General features: G+C 36.4%; 3 protein-coding genes and 1 long non-coding RNA gene across 11 annotated transcripts in view; 2 read left to right on the forward strand and 2 right to left on the reverse strand.

Annotated features, from left to right (window-relative positions):
- Positions 1-176: 176 nt before the first annotated feature.
- Positions 177-8399, forward strand: LOC141376836 (uncharacterized). The gene is made up of 7 exons (XR_015504320.1): positions 177-1743; positions 1880-1948; positions 3577-3793; positions 3914-3990; positions 4716-4747; positions 6167-7016; positions 7907-8399. It is a non-coding gene; the product is annotated as an uncharacterized LOC141376836 (long non-coding RNA).
- Positions 8400-9241: 842 nt separating this feature from the next.
- LOC101884685 (uncharacterized) lies at positions 9242-11436 on the reverse strand. Its single transcript, XM_087276629.1, has 4 exons — positions 10795-11436; positions 10335-10496; positions 10059-10163; positions 9242-9916 (listed from the first exon to the last, which is right to left on the reverse strand). Exons 1-4 carry the CDS (start codon positions 10844-10846, stop codon positions 9306-9308), a joined length of 930 nt encoding a protein of 309 aa, XP_087132755.1. The 5' UTR covers positions 10847-11436; the 3' UTR covers positions 9242-9305.
- Positions 11437-13428: 1992 nt separating this feature from the next.
- slc16a3b (solute carrier family 16 member 3b) lies at positions 13429-22791 on the reverse strand. 5 transcript variants are annotated; one of them, XM_087274686.1, is made up of 5 exons: positions 22680-22791; positions 17327-17574; positions 16515-16658; positions 15666-16436; positions 13429-15230 (listed from the first exon to the last, which is right to left on the reverse strand). In XM_087274686.1, the coding sequence occupies exons 2-5, from the start codon at positions 17547-17549 to the stop codon at positions 14842-14844; spliced, it is 1527 nt and encodes a 508-aa protein (XP_087130812.1). In that variant the 5' UTR covers positions 17550-17574; positions 22680-22791; the 3' UTR covers positions 13429-14841.
- ccdc57 (coiled-coil domain containing 57) overlaps positions 20903-23699 on the forward strand; it is a 33634-nt gene continuing 30837 nt past the window's right edge. For 2 of the 4 annotated variants that reach the window (XM_087274522.1, XM_087274524.1), the window contains exon 1: positions 20903-21013. The gene's annotated coding sequence lies outside the window, so the exon portion shown is untranslated. Of the gene's footprint in view, positions 21014-21252; positions 21335-23699 lie in introns of those variants that run through there. The other 2 variants (XM_087274521.1, XM_087274523.1) reach the window with 1 other exon arrangement.

The raw sequence follows: 23699 nt of genomic DNA on the forward strand, positions 1-23699 counted from the left end.
GCTTTAGTTCCTCTGGGGGGATCCCGAGACGTTCCCAGGCCAGCGGAGAGACATAGGGTGTACTCACACCATGCTATCCGAACCATGCCTAGGCCCATTTTCCGGATTAATTAAGAAGTGAGTGTTCTGAATCGGGCTCAGGCACGGTTCACTTGGGTTCAGGCACGGGTACGCTTGTAATGTGAATGCAAAGCGTGCCTGAGCCCGAAACTGAAGACGAGACGTGGCTTTTAAGGGACTGTTTGATATGCATTTATTAATCATTATTACTGTTCAATGAACGCAAACTATCATAGATTATTAAAGACGCAAACCCCTCATTGCAAACCCATGACAGCTGCACCTTCAGCAAACCTCCTAATACATGCAGCACGAGGACTTTATGATTGTAAAAAGCGTAAAAAGTGGCTGATTTGTTTGGAGAAATGCGTCACTGCATCCCAAATGACTAAAACGATATAAAGAAATCTCCACTGCTAAGCGAGAGAGCTTCTTACACTGAACAGTGCATCATCGATGACGTAAGAGTGCTCAGGCCCGAATGTAATGTGAATGCAGGCCGTCAGGGGAGACGGGAGAGGGGACAAGTGTGCTTCGGCCCGGTTCAAGGCAACTGTACATAGTGTGTGTATGCCCATAGTCCCTCCAGCATGTCCTGGGTCTTCCTTGAGGCCACCTCACGGTTAGACATACCTGGAACACCTCCCTAGGTTGGCATCCAGGAGGCATGCGAAACAGATGCCTGACCCCCTCAGCTGACTTCTCTTAATGTGGAGGAGCAACGGCTCTACTCTGAGCGCCTCCTATCTATAAGGGTGCACCCTGCCAGGAAACTAATTTCAACCGCTTGTATCTGAGATCTTGTCTTTTCGGTCATGACCCAATTTAATTGGTATTTCTTAATTGGGAAAAGAAATGTTGTCATTTTGAGCATAAAATACCAAAAGGACATTTCTTTAACCCAATACAAAGGTTTTAACTTCATGAAAGTAAAAGCAATATTTTCTGGAATAACCTAACCCTAACTTTTCTGAAGAAAAATTATAAAATCAAACAATTTTAAACATGTAGTACTCATTCATGCCTGACAAATCCAGTGCATCCAGTGAATTATCAAGTGGTCTTTTAAATTTTCATCGTTATATGTTAATAAGTGGCTTTATTTGACAAATGTTAGTCATGGAGTGTAGATGAGTCCATTACATTGTGATTTTCCACAGTCACATTGTTCATGTTAGAAAAACTGGGCTGTGTAGTTGATGATGCTTTATCACAGTTCCTGCCATTGACTCCTCAGGCTGTGGAACCCACTGTTCTTTTGTCACTGTCAATTTCTCATGATAGAGTTCGTCAAGAGGCCTGGAGCTTCATCTCGCCTCTGCCTAACCTACTATCCTACTAACTTTATTTCTTTATAGAAGCTTATAACTGCAGTCTTCTCTCAAAAATGCATTCAGAGCTTTTGATCAGTGATATATTTGTGTTTAGAGGCAGAGGCCCTATTTCTTATGCTTTAAAAATTTTTGGATTCCCCTTTAATGATTGATATAAATGTTACTTATCAAAAAGCATGGAATTGAAATCAATGTTTTATTTTAATAATGAACTAAATTTTTTTTTCTAATTACAGTTGTGTCCATTTCTTTTGTTAAATGTGCAGTACGTCAGTTTGAGACCCAGTGGCTTTTACATTTCTGGATAAAAACACACAAGCGCAGGTTGTCATACTGACGACCAACAGGAGTGAGTCTGACTATCAAGCCTAAACAGTGATTTAAGTCGTGTTTAAATAAAAGCAACTGCACGCAATAGAAGGAATATTTAACATTAAATGGAGTTTTTGTCCTAACCCACACCTGAAATGTCTATTTTTTTGCAGCTGAACAACAGAAAACTTGATGACACGATCACCTCATGTACAGCTCATTCAGTGTTAAATGCTAACAATGTGAGTTTGAATGCCTTTTTACATGACGTTTATTGCCATACTAAAAGCAGCAGCAGCATAGTTCACCTAAGATCTTGAACAAGACACCGCAAACGCCTCGTAAATGAGTGAGAATGATAGCAAGTGACATGAAAGCAATGGTTGATGAACAAATATTAACGAAATAAAGCGGTTTTAAGTGTTATTTGGATGAATTACTGTTCATTGTTTGGACTCTCAGCAGTAAATATTAAAACACACTGAACTGATTAAACTGAACTTGAAATTAAACTACACTACACTTTCAATTTACTATGATCTTCTATTTGAACCTGCTTTAACATAATATACTTTGTAAAAGCACTATTCAATTAAAGATGAATTGAATTGTTATATATATATATATATAATATACTTTGTAAAAGCACTATTCAATTAAAGATGAATTGAATTGTTATATATATATATATATATATATATATATATATATACATATATATATATATATATATATATATATATATATATATATATATATAATAACGTTTAATAGAAATTGACATCCCTTGGCCCTGAAGTTCCAACGTCCTGATTTTAGCTTCATCTTTCTTATATATGTACGTATGAATAAGACCTGAATTAAATGTTTTAAAAATGGAAGTTGAGTTAAACTTTTCAGGTCCCCCTAGGACCACGTTTGGCACCTCTGGCATAGACTGTAGCCCAATGTTGTGATTAGGAAATACTCTTTATATGATGGATAACTAAAATGGCAAACTGGTTCAACAGACAAACGGCAGAAACAGGTTAAAACCGTTCAATATGTGATTCATCTTTTTTACCAGTAGAGGAAACTGTTGACCTGTTGGCCAATACTGGACACAATCAGTCCCACTTACAGTAGCCTAAATTTTGAAAACTGAACATTTTTTGGGCATTTTTTAAAGCTGTGAATCATGGAACTGTTTACGATTGTTAAACAAGTCCAAATGGTACAACTTGATCTGTGACATTAAGCAGCCCCTTTCTGGTCAGGTCAAACTGTAATTCCCATGTGTTCTGAGTCACACAATTCCTCCTTGATTTTTATATGCATACATTTACTACAACTGTAATGCCAGTATAAAGAATGAACATTTTTAATACACAAATTCCAGAAAGATATTATAATTAAAATACTCTGTATAGAAGCCTCTTGTGAATCATAAATGACTCACCACAATGAATTAATTAGAGACTCTAAACCAGAATTTTTCTAGATTTATATTTTTTATATTGAAGATATTGTCTCCATTTTGTACAAAGATAAAAAGGTAAATGCATGCTCAGTATTATTTGAGCATTATTATATATATATATATATATATATATATATATATATATATATATATATATATATATATATGTTAAATACAATATATGTAATATAATCCTATTTGCTAAAATAATAAAAGAAAAACTTAACAACGGTGTTATCAAGACTTTCAGAAAAAGTAAAAAATAGTGACAGATAATTGGCAGCCAGAAGAAAACATCAAATTTACCAAAAACAGCTTAGGAGCTACGTTTTTTTTTTGCAGTTTTTGTTTTTGTGAATCCACCAGAGGCTGCTGTGTACGCCTTTTGAGATCTCAAATTTCTCTTGCTAGTGCCATTCGTGCCTGCTGTTCTCTCGTAAATCCACCAGAGGCTGCTGTCGACTGAACGATAGACTGACCCACCCTCCTCCTTGCCTAAACTCAACCAATAGTGTTTTCAAAAGCACCAATTGCGTTTGCGTCAAAGTCTAGGTGGCAATGTGGAATTCATCATTTTCGGTGTCATGGTTGCAGTGGAGAGGCAGCTTCACTTTTGTCAAGTTAAACAGTGAGTTTTTGTTTAGATTTTTTATACATAAATGCAAATGTAAGCTTGTTTTGTTAAAAGGTATACTCAAATATTTATCATTTTACTTTATGTGCTTTCCTGTGTCTATTCACGCCATAGGCTGCTGACTGCTAATGTTGCTTACGGCTAACACACGTCCATCCATAACAACATAAAACATTCACCCGCAAATGAGAGTAAGTTACGTTAAACATCTGCATCTATAATTATAAAAGTATTTTGTTTTATACGTGGCCGAAATGAGTGAATCTGCAGCACACGATTGTTGTTCTACTGAATCGTTTCATTTTAGTGAATTGAGTCATTTTTTACGTGTCTGGCATGCTCCAGTACTTAAACAATGCATTGAATCAAAACGACTGCTGATGATCGACTCTAATGATCGAGCTTAACTTATGTTAATGTTATAAACGTGAATTTCAAACTCATAAACCGCTTGCAAGTTCTCGAATCATCAGCTCTGAACCGAGTCTCTGTCGGATGCGCCCAAAGCTGATGACACCTACTGAGACCGCGATTGACTTTGTTACAGGGACGAACTGATGGCATGAATAGAGGGTATAATAATATATTTAATAACTAGTGCAAGCGGAATATGTTTACTCTGTGCAACAAGTCCATTGAACCGATTCATTGAATTGAACCGAGGGATGGAACAGATTTGTAGAATAAGTACCGAACATTTCTTCACAATTCATACATTTAACAAATCGAAAGTAATAGGTTGTATATGTGTTTTAATTTTCTGGTCAGCCTTTGTGTTAGAAGGGATCCATTTATAACCCTATTTTATCATTGTCTTTATTTACAGATCAATGATATTTTTTCTTAAGTTACAGTGCACAGCTCACAGAGTCACTGTATTGTCACTAAAATGCATGCCTTTGCTTATTTACATCAGAGTGCCTTGAAAATGAGCTCCAAGACTGCCAGGTATGTTGATAAATGATTTGTCAGTTCAGTGTGCACATTTTTTTTACATTTACACATTGGATTCACAGTGTTTTATTTCCCTTATTGATCACCATGAATTAAGCAACCAATGCAATACCTATTTTTTTGTAAATAGTCAGAGTATTTAGGTAGCATACTTGTTTTTATTGTAAGACCTATTCGTCCTTCAAGGGAAAATCTGTTCATGCAAACCTTTTGATGCTGAACAAAAAGAAGCACAAACATACTTGCTCAAAGAACACACCTTTTTTAAAGCAGCTGAGACGAGAATGAACCCTACTGGTGCTGATCATTGTTTACATGATAACAAAAGAATACATTTAAAAATGATGCTGTTTGTTCAAACTACTAATTTAAAATGAGCTGAAACAACACAATTCTTGTGCGTTTTTGGGGACAACTTAATTGTTTTGTTCAATCCACTTAAATTTGTTAAAAATGAATAAATTAACTTAATTTCATCATGTTGTCCCAACACAAAATCGATTGTGTTTAACCCAGCATTTATTTTGAAAATTCTGGGTTCCACATAATCGATTTGTGTTGGGACAACATGATGAAATTAAGTTAATTTAAGTGGACTAAACATAAAATAATTAAGTTGTTTCCAAAAACGCACAAGAATTTTGTTGTTATAGCTCATTTTAAATAGATAGTTTGAACAAGCAGCAAAAGTTTTTTGAGTGTATGTTAAATCTTCATCACATTTTCTGCTGAGTATTTATATGTAACACTTCAAATGAATTTATTGTAAAATGTCTTTATGAAGTTTATGTCAGAGTTTTGGATGAATAGACTTCAGTGGAGGGACAGAAATCTGTCATTTATCATTAAAAATATCTTAAGTTGTGATTCATTTGTTTTACCTTTAACTTTACATTGATTTATATTTTACCTTTGAAGAATTTTGGTTTGATTTTAATTTGTTTCCTGTTTTTGTATTGAAGTGCTGATTAACAGAAATCTTGTTTGTGTTCAAACAGTTGACATTAACTATAAAAAGTAACAATTTACAATAAGGTTCATTAGTTAATGCATTTACTAACATTAACTAATCATGAACAACACTTGTACAGCATTTATTAATCATAATTGAACATTTGCTAATGCATTATTAACATCCAAGTCCATGCTTGTCAACATTAGTTAATGCACCATGAGTTAACATGAACTAACAATGAACAACTGTATTTTCATTAACTAACATTAACTAACATGAACTAATACAGTGGTAAATGTATTGTTCACTGTTTGTTCATGTTAGTAAATGCAATAATTAACATTAACCAATGAACCTTATTGTAAAGTGTGACCCTATAAAAACAACTATTCAAACTTTATGCTGGTTTCCTTGAATTGACATTAAACATGTATTATATTTTATTTTATTTTCAACAGGAGGTCGAACTTGAAGGCCACACAAATGAAATCATGAGGTTGTTGGTGATTCACAGCCCCACAGCAGAGAAGGACCCAGCAGATGAGTGTTGTCATAATTGTTTAAATTGTTTGTGTTGTTAGGTTTAAATTGTTTAAATTATGCATGTTTTGGCATTATTAGACTTTTCTTTATTTTTCTGTGATTATGTAAGATTTATGTAACACTGTAATGCATTGTAACACTGTATTTTGCTTGAAATGTATCTCTATATTAATTATTCAAAATGTTTTTATACTATTTGTTCAATAAAAATGCAATTAATAGTATTTCCTGTGTCTTGACAATTTTACTAAACTTACCCTTTACAAAATAAGCATTATGTAATCATTTGTATTGGCTAATTAATTTATTATTAGTATTATGGTAGTAAGGAACTGTTGCTGCTAAAAGTAGAGTAAATGTTACTCAAGTTTAGAAGTAATTACTAATTAGAATTATTAGTTAGGTCTTACCTAATTTCTTCTGGTATGTTACCACTATTACATTTAGATACTATTTACCCAAATATTTGTGATAGAATCTACCCTAAAGAAGTGAGTGCAAATTGTTACCTCAATTTTATTAGGAAGATTCTATACGTTGTGTTTTACAGTGCACGTTTTTAGATTTTACCACATTCTCACCCTGTTATTTACTTGTTTATTTTAACTTTTTTGGATTCTGTTTTTGTCTTACACACTTTCTGGAACTGTTCTTCACCGAACTTGAACCCCTTCATCGTGGTCAACTCCTCTTTTCGTCTCAAGTCCACTGACATGGCAAGCCACTGGATGAACTGGTTTTAGCAGGGAAGCCATCCGTATGGAGGTAAGTGGTCAGCTGGTGTGCAAGAATAGTAATGACGTCATATCGCCCCGAAGCATTCATTTTAAACACAAAATGTAGCCATATGTAGCTCTGGCTACATAATTTGCAATCCCCAGAAATGTTTGTTTATTTGTCAGAGACAGTGTACATTTAATTAGCATTTCTGCAAATTCACCAGAATTAGCCAGAAGGCTATTTTTCATCTGTTTTCTCTGAACAACCTAAAAAACGATGCAAGAATCATTCATTCATTCATTTTCTTGTCGGCTTAGTCGCTTTATTAACCCGGGGTCGCCACAGTGGAATAACCACCAACTTATCCAGCACATTTTTTTACGCAGCGGATGCCCTTCCAGCCGCAACCCATCTCTGGGAAACATCCACACCCACATTCACACACACACACTCATACACTATGGACAATTTTGCCTACCCAATTCACCTGTACTGCATGTCTTTGGACTGTGGGGGAAAACGGAGCACCAGGAGGAAACCCACGCAAACGCAGGAAGAACATGCAAACTCCACACAGAAACACCAACTGAGCCAAGGATCGAACCAACGACCCAGCGACCTTTTTGCTGTGAGGCGACAGCACTACCTACTGCGTCGCCCTGCAAGAATTATACAATCAATCAAACATAGCTAAGAAGAACTAAAATATACATAGTTATGTAGATGTTAATAAAAAAATTATATAATTACAAATTAAACTAAAACACAGACATTTTGTAATAGGGATACAGTAAAAATAGTTGAAACACATTTAAACAACAAATCATTAATATGGTAGGCACAAATGGAAACATGCTAGTTTCAATCTAATCAGAATGATGACAGGTCTGATTCTCTATTAACCAGATTTTGAAATGTTTTTTGAACATATTAAGGGCGGTTAAATCTGTGATGCTGCCAGGGACAGAATTCCACTCCTGTGCAGCTGTAACTGAAAAGGCACCCTGACCAAAGGTATTTTTCCGGAGTGGGACAATAGTCAATACGGGCTGCCCCTCGTGTTGCTCTGTGTGTGGTGTTCCTGATGTTTACAAACTGACTGAGAGGTGGGGATGACAGACCATGAAGGATTTTATACATCAGACAAATGTTTGAATACTTAATGACATTTTCCCAGCTTAACAATTTATGTTTTTGTAAAATGTTACAATGATGACGTCTTAGAGGCTTTTTATCCAGTATTTTAATTGTCCGTTTGTAAAGTGACTCTGTGGGTTTTAGTGTTGTTTTGTTTGCCTGTGAACAGCTTCTTAGACAGTAGGTTATATGTGAAAAAAATCATTGAATGCATGAATATTTTTGCTACCTGAAGTGATAAATGTGACCTTTTGAACCGGAAATAAGAGATATTAAATTTAACACAGTTACATATCTTTTTAATTTGTGATTTAAAAGTTAATTTTGAGTCAATTTCAACCCCAAGATATATAAATTCAGATACAATTTGTATTTTGTGCCACATAGACGTCTGTTAGATTATTTGTTATGTTTGTTTTAGAAAAGAACATTGCAACTGATTTGTTTAATTCAGTTTTAAACAGGACCGGTTTAACCATTCTGAGACATTTAAAGTTGAATATCTGAAACTTTGAGCACTGAAACTAGATGTGTAGAGATATAATACTGCAAGTCAATAAATATTGATGTATTTTTTTATTTATTTAATTTTGTGAAACATGTTGCATAGCAGGAGGTTTTTAATTACATTTTTCTTTTTGATAATTTAAATCAAATCATGTCTATTTATTATTTATAAAATTGAGAAATTATATTATATATATTATAATTATATATATATATATGAGCCACATCACACAAATAGCAGTGCGATGTGGCTGTATATTAGCACTGCTGGGAGGCGTGTGTTGTGCCTTAGTGTCCCACCAGTGACGATATACAGCCACATCACATTACTCATGTGATATTACGTTAACACAACAGTTTGATGGCATAATTGTGTATATAAAAAAGATAATCAAATACAAAGAGTCAAAAAACCAGCAGCAAGTGCAGCACACAAATTCCTGCATAAAATGTCACTAAAATTGAATATTTAAACCTCAATTAAATACAATATGAGGATGTTGATTGTCATTTTTTATTCAAGTGGCTGAACATTAAACAAAGACATATCACTATTTCACCTCTATCAGAATAAAAAGGAGAGAAAGCGTGAAAATAAAACATGTGAAAAAATGACAAGGACAGTATTTGAGTTTTGCATTCAGTTTATTTAACATTGAACAAAAACAAGGAAAGTCAGCCCCCAGCCCTTTATAACACTTTATACAGTCCGTCACCCCCACACTGCAACAAAACAGTCTGTGCTTTAGCATGTAATGCTGACTTCACATAACACCCAACATACTCCTCTTCCTCCTTCAGTATCTCCTCCCAGTCCTTCTTGATCTTCTCGTCCTCTTTGTTCATCCACTCTAAATTCATTCTCTTACTTTTCCATCTCCTCCTCTGTCTTTCCTTCTTTGACCTCTTTTTCACAACCTTTTTCTTCTTCCCCTCCTTTATCGTCTCCTCCTGTTTCTTTCCATGACTTCTCCCCCTCCTCCGTCTTTTGTTCTTCCACTTATCTTCCTGAGTTTTCTTGTCCTCCTCCTCACTCATCTCCTCCTCCTCTTCCTCAATTATATTCTCCTCCTCCTGTATTATCTCCTCTTTCATTATCCTCCTCCTTCTCTTCTTGATTTTCACCTCCTCCGTCTCCTCTTCCTCTGTCTGCACCATCTTCTCCTCCACCTTAACTCTCTCCATTTCTTCCTCCTCCTCTTTTATTGTCTCTTTCTCTTTCACAGTTTTTTCCTTCATCTTTCTTTCCTCCTCTTCTTTCAAGTTCTCCTCTTCCTCCTTCATGATGTCTTCTTCAAAATCTGTTAAAATAGAAATGATTGCAGTTTACACATTCAGAGGATGTTAAATTCCAGATGAGGAGAAAATAACAATTTAGAATAACAAATTTATTATAACATTAGTGACAAATTGATATATATAGACGTATATATGTTGATTTACCATCAGAACTTTGTTCTGTTGACATGGGGAGTGTTTTTTGCTCCTCCTCCAAGTTTTCTCCCTGATTTTTGTCCTTCTCCACCACCATTATACTCTCCTCCACATCTGTTAAAAGAGAAATGATTGCAGTTTACACATTGTCCACAGTCATTTTCCTGCAGACGTCAACTCTAAGACCAGGTAATGAAGTACAGTTTATTTAAAGCATTACAGTCTAAAATGTATCTAGAAGTAAATATGAGTATTCATCATCATAGCATGTATCTGTTGAATTACCCAGAGAGAGGCAGAACATTGATTTGAAGAAGGAAGCAATCCTGCTTCTTTTCTTTTTCCTCTCCTCCTTCTTTTTCTTCTCCTTCTCCTCCTTCTCCTTCTTTTTCTCCTCCTTCTTTTTCTTCTCCTCCTCCCTCTCCTTCTTTCTCTCCTCCTCCAGACCTATTAAATGAGAAATTCAAGAGTTCACACTTCGATATAGCTTGATAATAATAGCAGGTTTGGCATGCTGTCCCAGGAGAGAACCTTAAAATTACTTAAAAAAAACTTAAAATTAATAATAGTTATTTTAAAGTTGTTCTACACTGCATGGTTAAAAATATCACCTGACATTGATAGACCCCACATATGAGTTAGTAACCACAGCAAAAATATACTTCTGTCTTAAACATTACCTAAAAATAAGTTTTTTATAATAAACAGTACTTTCATTCCCGCTCTCCACTCATTGTTTACTCACAATCAGGTGTTTCCTTCATGTTTTTCTTTCTTCTGAACAGAAAGCAAGACATTTTTGATGAAAAATCGCTGTTTGATGAAACTGAAATATCAACCGCCACTATTACAAACCAACAAAAGATTCTCTGAGCTGCACAGCCAAAAGTATTCCACTGGAACGCGTTCTAAATGACGTTCACATCATACTGTAACTATGGTAACAAGACACCGCAAACGCCTCGTAAATGAGTGAGAATGATAGCAAATGATATGAAAGCAAATATGGTTGAAGAACAAATATTAACGAAATAAAGCGGTTTTAAGTGTTATTTGGATGATTTACAGTTCAGTGTTTGGACTCTCAGCAGTGAATATTAAAACACACTGAACTGATTAAACTGAACTTGAAATTAAACTCTGAAAACTGAACTACACTGTTTCAATTTACTATAAACTTCTATGTGAACCTGCTTTAACATAATATACTTTGTAAAAGCGCTATTCAAATAAAGATGAATTGAATTGTTATATAATATAATAATTGTTATATAATATAAAATAACATTAAATAAAAATTGACATTCCTTGGCCCTGAAGTTCCAACGTCCTGATTTTAGCTTCATCTTTATATGTACGTATGAATAAGAACTGAATTAGAAGTGTCAAAAATGAAACTTGAGTTAAACTTTTCAGGTCCCCCTAGGACCACGTGTGGCACCCCCGGCATAGACTGTAGTACAATGTTGTGCTTAGAAAATACTCTTTATGTGATGGATAACTACAATAGGCAAACTAGTTCAACAGGCAAACGGAACAGTGTTTGAAATTGAGAACTATAAAATAATGTAAACCACCATATATTTTTGACTCAGCATCTACGTTTAATAATATTGAAGAGGTTTAATATGTACTAATTGGATTATAAACCTTACCATTTCGCTGTAGTGCACTATTGTGTAGTGTGCTTCTAAATGGCTGCATTTAAATTGATCATGTTTCGTCTGGTGCAAACAGCTAAATTGCTTATCACTGCAAATCTCATCACGTAGCGTGTGTTAGGACACAGGGTTACAATGTAACCTGCAAACCTAATGTTTACGCTCGTAATATTTATATTATTTGCTAATTAATAACCACCTCATGTGCATCTCATTTCGGATGCTGCTACTGTCCACTGGAGGTCGCATTTCGGTCACGGATGCATGCTTTGACAGTCTTTATGATTGAATGAATAAAATACGCGGTTTTATATCGAGACAACCCTGGGTGCTGAAAGACATTTGGATAAACTGAAATTGGGTGAGTTAAAAAAAAAACAAGACAGCGTTCAGGCAGGTAATTTACGTTTTCAAAGCGGAATATCTCACTTCACTTTTTTCAGATAAACAAGAATGTTCACTTGGCATGTTTCTTAAATACCTGCAAACATTATGGTATATTTATGCTTTAGAAGAGTCACAAACTTACATACTGCACCTTTAAAGAAAATTATTAATGGCAGGTTGTCGTAAAGAGGCCTGAGTTTGAGTGTAAAATGGAGTTTACCTTAAGGTTACGTTTTAGAATGTTTATATACTAATACTGGTATAATCCAAACCCTCAAGACATTCACCACCATAACAATGTAAGCACATCATAAAGAAATTGATGCAAAGGGTTTGGTCTCTTTATAAAAAAATAAATAAATAAATACCTAAAACGCTGCTTTAAAAAGATTACTAACCTTTTTACTAAAGGTACGTTACTAAAACTTAATGAAACAGTTAATTCAGAGAAATAAAGAGACATTTGCTCTACATAAACAGAACTATCATCATCATTTTCTTGTCGGCTTAGTCCCTTTATTAATCTCGGGTCGCCTCAGCAGAATGAACCGCCAACTTATCCAGCACAGTTTGTTGCAGCGGATGCCCTTCCAGCCGCAACCCATCTCTGGGAAAATAAACAGAACTAAATTTAGGCCATTCTCACCACCAATATTTGCAGGATTCAGTTGTTTACTCAAACTCTAGCAGACTTGTCTGACATGTTGAAACCAGACGTTAATTCTTGTGCAACACAGCAAGTTTGAGCTTCAAAATCACATTCGTTTTTATTTTCAGATGACAAGTCAAACTCTTCATGTATGGCTATGTGTTTTCTGAAGACTTGGATTAAACTTCAAGATTTTTTTGATCTATTATGAAATTGCATGAACAGACTTTTAATGAAGCGATGCAAAATCTCTCCGTTTAAAAGAATTACAGATTTGGAAAGAAACTATGTAAACGGTCATAAATAAGGAGGATTGATCACCGCATTCATCTCGATGTTTCAAATGAACCACTACTTAAGGTGTTAAAGGTTTGATGCCTTTACAGATGGACACCAGCTCAACCGAACTGAAAATACTACACAAATCCTAGGCTAATAGGATCTGGACTAGTTCCAACCAGCTCTTCCAAGTAAACCATAGGGTCATATACAATTTTTACATCCTAATATGTGCAATTCTAACTAGCAACTAAAAATTCCAGACCATTCTGTTTATTCTCAGTAATGTAGTGAATCAGTTTTAATTGAAATGTTAGTGACAGTGGACTGAATCATGTTGACATCAGGTTTTAAAAAGAAATAAATTAACATTCTTTAGATACACCATAAAAATGAGTCAAGATGGAGTGGAGAGGGTGCATTTATTTTTTTAAATTTCACAAAATTGTGTACCACTACAAGACTTAAGGCACAACCAAAAAATAGCTCAAGTGTCTGAACACAGAAGAGGGTCCCTACTCACAAACTGCTGGTGAAAGCGAAAATGAGGTATAGTTTAGAAGTTTCTGTACCGTCGTTTTTATAATTTTAACGTACCATTAGGTTCCTTTACAAAAATAATATTCCTCCCAAAAACAAGTCAGTGTTGAACAAATTAGTATAAATGCTTTTAAATAAACCTACATAAATCAAAAAAAGTACAAGCTGTGGTCCTCTCCATCTGATTGATGCAGTTGGTCTGAAAACACTGACATTTAGATGAATATATATACACAAATATAAAGTGTAGTGTTCAACTGACATCAACACTTTGATAAATACTGATCATCTACACCAGAAAAAGTTAAAAACTAACATTAAGAGCAAATAAAAACCACTATAAAAAAATAGAAGCTTGTCTTCAAACAGTTATATACTTTGAGTCACAAAAATACTCCCAACATATCTGAATTCCCTACATTCCTTTAGAATAAGGGTGCCAAACTCAGTTCCTGGAGTGCCGCAGTTCTGTAAAGTTTAGTTCCAATCCTTCATCATGCTTATCTGTAGGCTTCAAAACAAAGCTGGAGAACTCAGTTTGATCAGTTCAGTTAAATTAGGTTAAAGTCCAGAGATGTGGTCTTCCAGGAATGGAGTTGGACACCCTTGCTCTAGAACACAGGTGTAAAACTCAGTTTCAAAAGGGCCGCAGCTCTGCACAGTTTAGTTCCAACCCTAATTAAACACACCTGATCAAACTAATCGAGTCCTTCAGGCTTGTTTGAAACCTACAGGTAAGTGTGTTGGAGCAGGGTTGGAACTAAACTGTGCAGGGCTTCGGTCCTCCAGGAATTGAGTTTGACACCCCTGCTCTAGAACCAAGTCTAGTTTAAAGACTTGAGTTAGTCCGATTGGATTTGTCTGAAATGCAGGACTATCATGACCTTTAAAATCTATGCTCTCCCAGAAACGGTTTAAAAAAACTAAAAAAAATAGATAAGGATACAAACCAACAATCCACATTAGCAATCACTGAATGCCACATACTGTTGAAGCAAGCTGGTAATCTTCAGTATAATGTTGATGACCTGCTCTGATGTGGAGTGAATCCTGACCAAAAATTTTTTTTTAAAAGCCTGTTTGTCCACTAGGCAGTGACCAGCCTTAAAAATCGATATCTCTCGATGCATGGGCTACATCTGATCTGCAGAGCAGGTCTGAAAGCGGTCCTCTGCAACCACACTGGAAGCGTGATACAAAAAGCATACACCACAACATCAAACACATCCATGAGTCCTACAGGGGAAGTGCCATCCTTTCTATTGTTCTAGCATCTTCACAGAGAGGACTCTGGCTCTACGGCCACACCATTTGGTCCGAACACTTTTTTGGAAGCATTTTCCACCTCTATTGAGTCTACCTCTATGCTTTCAAGCTCTTTGACCTCATCCTTAGAGGTTGTCTTGGTCTCCGGTTCGATGGCTTGTTTCTTTTCATTCTCGGCACCGCCTCCATTGTCTTGGTCATCCTTTGGTGCCTTGTTGAGCTCCTCCATCTCAGTCTCTGTAATGGCCATCTCCATCTTGGCTGGTGGATCAGGCTGTTGGGGCTTCCTTTTGATGAAGAGCAAGTTACAGATGGCCAGAACAAGTGCAGAGAGGACCACTTCACACCCGGCCAACATGAAGACGTACATGTAGTTCTTTGTGGCGTCCAGGAGTCGACCTGTGAAATGAAACAAGAGAACTATGATATGAACTCCCCACATGGATTGAATTGTGGTGGTGGCCACGACAGGTCATGGGGTGATCTATTAGCGGCAGCTGCCAATGCTAGGAGAACTACAGTGCAGTAGTTCAGGGGTCTAAAACATTCTAAATAAGGAACCATATAGTATTGCAGAACTAAAAAGCCTTCCTACAAAAGGTTGTTAAAGTACACAAGAGTCATTGGTTTACGGTTACTGTAGTCAATAGCTCAAACATGTATTCTTCCAGCAGAATTTAGTTCCAATTTGCTTCATAACTTCTAGTGTGCCTTTGATTATTATAAAAAGTCCAATTGAGCAGAACAGTTGCCCACTAGGAGCAGGATTGGACACTCTTGATAATATAGAGAGGCATAAACACAGATAAAAAAAAATAAAAGTGAGGAACTAACCTGCTCCGGGTGGTCCCACTAACACGGCAATGGCTTCGACCAACAACACCAAGCCAATGGCACTGGAAAACTTCTCAGTTCCCACAATGGCCATCAACACTTCAAACTGCAAGGCTCCAACCATCCCATAGGAGATCCCAAAGAAGATGCAGAACACCACGAGAGATGCATAGTCTTTGGCAAAGGAGCCGAGAATATCAGCAATGCCATTGAAGATCATAGCAAAACTGAAGAGGTAAACGCATCGTGGCCTCACCCACTTGAGCCCAGCAATGATCCCACTTGTGGGCCTGGCGAAGATGTCTATAAACCCTAATATTGTGAGCAACAAGGCAGATTTGGTGTCCTCATTGCCCAGTTCCTTGGCATAGCTTACCACAAACACTGGAGGCACAAAAAGACCTAGAACCATAATGGATGCAGCAATGGTGTAAATCAAAAAGCCACGATCTTTGAAGACGGTGAAGTCAAGGAGCTTGGGCTTTGGTTTAGTTTCTTTTGGTTTTTCTTCCACTTCACTTGTCTTTTTGGGTGCCAACAAGGGCCTCATGAGGGCTCCACATGCACAGCAGTTGAGCAGCAAGCCTCCAAGGATCAAGAAGCCTCCACGCCAGCCATACTTGTATTGCAGAACCTGCCCAAGTGGAGACAAACAGCACAGAGCCACAGGACTTCCAGCTGCGGCCAGCCCATTGGCCAAGGGCCTTTTCTCACTGAAGTATCTGTTCAGCATGATGAGGGATGGCTGGAAGTTCAGAGCAAGGCCCAAACCTGGAGTACATTATATTTGAATGTTAATGTTGAAGTCAAGCACTTCATAACCATTATAGAAATGAGAAAAGTGCTCACCTGTGATGACTCCAGTGCAGAGGTATATGTGGATGATGTTGGTTGCAAATGATGCCAAGACCATACCCAATGAAGCAAAGAGACCTCCAACCATCATTACAGGGCGACACCCAAATCGGTTCACTAGGATGCTGCATAAAGGCCCTGTAACAAGCAGACCATGGTTAGAAATCCAATAAAAAGGAACACCGACATGACTTTTGAATGCTAAAGGTGCATCACATTTGTCATTGTTCACCAAAATTGGCAAAGATCATAGCAACCAATTAATGCATTCGGGAGATCCCCCAAAAATTCAGTCAACGAAAAGCTAGATCTCTGATATTCATAGCGGATTAAATATTGCACACAATTTTAGGTAACGCAACTAACACAATCCAAAGACACCCAAATAACAGGGGTCCCGGTTAAGAACTTCGTTCAGTACCAAAATACTTTCCCCATTTCTTGAGTCAGAATAGCTCGATTACAAAGTCCAGTTATTTTCAGGCATTGGAGCCAATCTCTACAGGTCAGTAGCTTTTTAGAAATGAGGTTGGAGATGGGGACCACAGTATATAGACATTTTAGGGTCTGAAAACCCCTAGTACTAAAGCAGGGATGAGTCCTGCAGGACCAGTATCCAGCATTGTTTCGCTCCAACCCCAAACACATCTACCTGTACCCTTCTAGTACTCATTAAAACACTAATTAGCATATTCACTTGTGTTTGATTAGTGTTGGAGCAAAACTCAGACACCAGTCATCTGGGATCAAGTTCGCCTATACCTGTACTAGAGCCAAAAAACATTGTACATAATTGCGGTCCGTACCTGTGCCATAAAGCATTGCAAGAAGGATAGAGGAGATCCAAGCCGTGTCGCTGTAGCCCACTCCAAACTCCCGGATAAGCTCTTTGAAGAATACGCTGACAGCTTTTGGAAAAGCGTAGGAGAACCCAGTTATGATGAAGCAGCCGAAGAGGACAGCCCAACCCCATCCTCCATCCGGTGCTTTGACTCCGCTGTCACCAGTGTCTACAACTGCTCCACCCATGATGATCTTTACAGCTAGGGCTCAACTGGAAAGAAAAAGGGAAGTTAACATTTTCTATTAAAAATTTTAAGTTGTATGAGCCTCAAACACTTCAAAAACAAGTTTGATAATTAAAAAAATAAATAAATCTGCAAATTGAAAATTTTCCAACACTTCAAAATCTACACCAGGGCTGGGCCAATAAACATCAAATCCTGATAAAATTTGTTTCAATAACAATGGAAAGCTCTAGACTTTTTCTATATTGATCCAAGACAAGAGCCAAATCGCATAGCAGAAATGTGCAACAATGGTAATCAAAAAGTGTTGCTATTAGGGCAGCAACAACAAATTGATTACTAAAAAGCATTGGCAACGAATTTCATAACTGATTATTAATAAATAACTTTGAGCGGAGGTAAATGTTAGAGGAAAGATCCACAGCAAAAGCAGAGAAATCTGTGTGACCCTAGTCATACAAGGTATGAGAGCATTTCACACCAAGTAAAGTGTGTTAATGGCCAAATATGCAGAAGAAATGACGAGAGCACCAGGGCAATGATCCAGCACCTGAAATGCAAACATTCAGTGTGTCACGTGACAAACATGACATGTCGCCACAAACATTAAGGGTGAACATTCTAAAATAATGATCGCCTAAAAAAACTCACTCCCTGGGCCAGATAGAATCTTTTAAACTCACCAGTAAAAGAGTTAATAACAGATGGAAAGCAGCGGTGCTATAGTTATTTTGCATTGCAAGACTAAAGACATGTTTATTCACTTGCCTTTTTGGATCATTAATTTTTCCATCTGTTGTCAAGCTGCACTGCAAAAACATTTTCTTACTTAGTAATTTCATCTCGTTTCTAGTCCAAATATCTAAAAATCTTAAAATAGAGACGAGAAAAATGGCACGAGAAAAGTGACAAATAAAACTTGTTTGAGATTCTCATTAATATAATTGTCTTACCCCATTGGCAATTTAGATTGTTTTACAGCAAACAATCAATTAAATTGAGTTTTTTTTTCCAGAAAGCAAAGCAGAATTTCTTATACCATTTCATGTGTCTAGTTGACATGCATCTTAATTTATCTATTTATCTTAATTTATATATTTAAAAATTATTTTAAAAATATATTTAGATTGAAAAACAGGACAACTACTAAATTTTGTTATCATAATCCTCATCATCATAACAGCTCAGTGATGTTCAAGGAAAACATGTTTGTGCACTAAAGATTTGTTCCATTTTTAACTAAAGGGTTGGAAATGAATTCTTTTTTTAATCCAATTTATTGATTAATCGAGGGAAAAAATAAAAAGAAATAATGTAAAATATTAAATAAATTAAAAGCACCAGACTAATCGATTATTAAATAATAGTTAGTTGCAGGCCTAAGATATATTAAAGATGTACCAAATTCAGCCATCAAAAATTTATCGGCCAAAAATATGTTATGCCACTTAATGGCCCCTTTAATTTTTGTGACCTCAGTCATTGTTGGGGTACTCTTAAATCTGGAAGCATTAACAACTTCTATCAAAATGTATAACGTCATCATTCAATAAGGGAAATTATCATTAATCCGGATTTTTTTTTTAGGCATAAAATCAGCCAGCCCTAATCTTCACTGAAAGTCATGCAAGTGTACAGAGAATTCAGTCTGAGTCATCAAAAAATGCTTTAACCACATTCAACTGGCTACTGCTAAAGAATCATTACCACTCAATTGCCAAAAGTAAGCCTTACACAGCTTGTTCTCTTAACATCTCAGTACAGCAAGATCTTTTCAGTTTCCCTGCATACAGAATTCACACCCTCCCTCATTCATATTCCTGCCAATAGCTGCTATCGTAATTCTGGGTGCAACATGTTAGTTGTAATACTCACAGCCACAAGTATACACAAAGCATAAAAAATAAAAAAAAATAAAAAAGCATGACTAGCACTTTATTGCATTTTAAAAATCGATCCGCAAACCATGTTCCTTAACACAGAGTTTGCCAGTTCTGATCATGAAATACTGCCACAGCGAATGCATTGAAATCAGGTGTTAGATTGAGGAATCTAGAAAGTGTAAGGTTGGGGGTGCTCCAGGACCAGATTTAGCAGACACTTTTCTAACCTACTAAGCAATGTTGAAACATCATGCCCTTTCAAATGTCTCTCAACACGAGGAGCTGCCAGACAGCTGTTGGCCAGCTTTCTTAAGACGATTGTCTTAATGCTTGAGATTTCTCCTCTTATTTCTACACATTAAGTACCATAGAAAACAACTTAAATACATTGGATTTGCAACAAAAGGTCAATGTAGTCTGAAATTTAGCAAATACTTCTATTTAAAGCAAATGTCAAAATGGTCAGTCTTCATTTACTGACCTTTTTTAAAGGGCAAGTGTGTTATAGGACTCGTTAAACAAGACACTGATCAATGAATGCACATACACACTCATTCAAGACAAGCTATTGGACATCCTGGTCATAGATACAGCATTAAGATCCATATGCATGTACATGGACACTTAAAATGACAAAAACAGTTGAATGAGATTATAAGTATCGCAATTAAAAGATCAAGATAAATCAAAAACACCTCAGTGTGACAAGACAACACAAAGCACACTAGCAATGGAAGAGCCAAGCATTTTTAAAGGGATAGTTCACCCAAATTTAAATTTGCTCACCCTCAAGTGGTTTCAAACCTTAATGTTGAAGACAATATGATTTTTTTAAATATGAAAACTTGTAACCATTGACTTCCATAGTAGGAGAAACAAATACTATGGGAGATGACAATGGTTACAGGTTTACAGCTTTCACAGAAGAAAGTTAAACCTCTTTGGAAGTAGTATAGGGTGAATAAATGATTAAAAATAGCTTTGTTTTGGGTTAATTATCCCTTTACAGGTAGCACAGTGGTCCTTCAAAACATGACATTTCATTACACCGTGTTCACACGTAGCACAATGACAATAAAGCTCAAATTGACTCAAATAGATAAAAAAAAAGTGATTACTAATAATACAAACACACACAAACACACACACACACACACACACACACACACACACACACACACACACACACACACACACTTGCATTTAGTTGTATGCAATTAAACAGAAACAAAGCTGTGCAACATGTTACCCATACAGTGGAAATTAGTTAACCAACAGCTATGATGTCAAGCAACTATATTAGCCAAGAGCAAGTCATGCAACCAATGTACTGTATGTGCAACCTACCTCTCCTAGGGTCTCTGAAAACTGACTCTCTTTCCCAACCTCTCACATATCTACCTTTCCTAGGGGGCAAGCAGTGGGTGGAGACTCAAGGGGGAATACCTCCCATGACAAAACCCTGTACCCTACCAGAGCCATGATATCCATCCTAAATTAAGACTCTGACATTTGGGCCATGTGCTACCATCGTCTTTGCTGCTACTGACTGATTGCAGTGAGCAGAATCAGCTCTCGTGCTGTTGAGTAACTCATATTGTTCTTACCCATATATTTTTTATATTAATTTAGGATTAAAATACGATAAAGAGGAATAATATGTTAGTTAAAAAGGGAAATTATGGACAATATAATTATGTACGGCCATTGAATTGTTTGTATGAAGCAGGTCACAGCTGGTACTGGGCTGTTTGTTAATTATGGATGCTTCTTGTCTTGGCCATACTAATTAGTGAAAGGGGCTGATTCTAATCTGTCGTTAGCTGTGCAATAGCAAGATTAGTGATCAGTTGTATTTATGTATATCCTACCTTAAAACCTATGCAACATCATTCCAATTTAGGTGGGTGATTCTCAGTTTATCACAATATTTTATCACTTTATTTATTAATTATTTTGATTGAAGTAACGTTTTTAGGTCTCCTGAAAAGAGATAGTTCACCCAGACATTTTAATTGATTATTTAGTCATTTTGTTAGTTTCTTTATTCTGTTGAACACAAAATAGGATACTTTGAAGAAAGCTGAAATCCTTTGACTTCTATTAGAAGAGGAAAAAAACAAATACAATGAAAGTCAATGGCTACAGGTTTCCAGCTTTCTTCAAAATATCCTCTTTTCTGTTTAACATGCTTTAAAATGGTGTAAATGATGATAGAATTAAGTAATTTGGGTGAACTATCACTTTAAGGCAGATCTATATCGTATTTGCCTTCTCCCTCTGACCTTCTTCCCCCCACAGCAAGGTCACTGCATGGTCCTCAATTTACACACCTGATTTATGTTATTAACTAGTAGATTGCACAAGACCTGAACTGAACTGCACATGCCAGCAGCTATTATTTTTAGCTCTTAATAGTAACATGACCCTAAAATAATCGATTGCTTGGGGTGGTAACTATGACAACAGGCTGCTGGAGCAGTTTGGGTCATTTGAGGATGAGACGCAAATAAAGTGTCTCTCAACTGCTCGTTATAGATGACAATTTTCTTTTGACATTTTTAAGGTGACATTTTAAATATATTTACAAAAATGCTCACATACGTACATAATAATGTTGTATCTTATTTAATTTTACTTTAAAGCTTAGCCTTTTTAAAATTGCAGATCAAGACGAACCTTAAAATGTTATCAAAAACATTATAGCTGTTACTCATTGTACCATACCTGTCACTGGGTTAATAAATATTTGCATGAACAGCATCTGATGTATCTGAGCTGTCTGGTCTACGTGCTAAACGTGACTTTTATACTCTCACTGCTCCACCAATAAGATGGCACCGCCACAAGAATATAAATCCACATACAGTAAATACCCACTATACTAAAAGTGTGACTTTATTTTCCCCTCTATGTACAGCACTAACTGACAGTAAACGTGACTACTTGACGGTTTACGTTATCACTCCACGTGCGGTAAACTAAATATTCACAACATGGCAGTATAGGTATGCGTATAACGATGACACGTGCTGTTATATGACATTTTTATAATCCATAACATTATCAACACAAGAATGTTATATACATTTCTTTCTTCCTAAAAACCTGTTACTTTTCATCAGTCAATCAATCTCCATAGCCGCCCACCGGCATGCAGCATCCCCTCTAAAACCCGACGCACGCGCATAAATCGCCCAATCGTTACCTCAGAACGCATTTAAAGGCATCAGTCCTCATAAACATACCTTAACGATGTTCTACGATTGAGAGTTTTTTTCTATGATGAAGCTCCTTGGATCCACGACCATCACGTTCGCACGGCACACATCTTTCTGTGTGGCTGTAGAGCGCTGATCTGCCGGTAGCCGGTTTCTCTGTCACCGATGAATCACTCGAGTCGCTGACGCGCAGCCAATGATGCGCCGTTGTACGAGGGCACTACGTGCGTTTCCCCACCGCTCTCCTTCTCTCTCATCATCCCCATTCAAACCATGTGCTCAAAGGATTTAAAAGGGATTTGCGGGCTGTCCCTTCATATATGAAACACCGGCTAGATTAGCTGGGTGCTGAGCAAAAAAATATTACTTGGTAATTTTCCTGCCCACATCATAGTGACACAGGTAAAACTGACAGTTGTGAAACAGGACGATGATGACACTTCCTTGTAACTCACTTGTTTAAATACAGTTTATAGTAATAGTATAGAAAGCTGAACTTGTACAGAAACTACTGAACAAGGAATTATATATATATATATATATATATATATATATATATATATATATATATATATATATATATATATATATATATATATGTGTGTGTGTGTGTGTGTGGGTGTGTGTGCGTGCGTGCATACCCTCATATAAGCAGGGGCAGACTTATTAATTTGGGGCCCTAGCATTAAAACTCTTTGTCCTCTGTAGACTTTTTATTTATTTGTAAATAAACTGCATGTTAAAATATACTAGAAGTGGAATATTTATCTTCTTGATGTAAAATTAAATACAATAAACTCAAAAAAAAAAACTTTACAAACAAACTATATTATTTAGCCATATTTGTGAAAAGAAACGTTGCACTATGGAGGCCCAGGGGTTTAAAAAAAAGTAACACCGTTAAAATCTTAATGATTATAGACAAATTTTACAACATATGATAGAAAACAAAATAAAAAAAAGGGGCTGTATAATTAATATAGGTTTCTTGGCACTGGTTGTGGCCCCCTAATTCCCCGGGGCCCTAAGCGGCTGCTTATTGGTTAA

Source organism: Danio rerio, chromosome 12, assembly GCF_052040795.2.
Source record: "Danio rerio strain M-AB ecotype USA chromosome 12, GRCz13ab, whole genome shotgun sequence".
Lineage (NCBI taxonomy): Eukaryota > Metazoa > Chordata > Actinopteri > Cypriniformes > Danionidae > Danio > Danio rerio.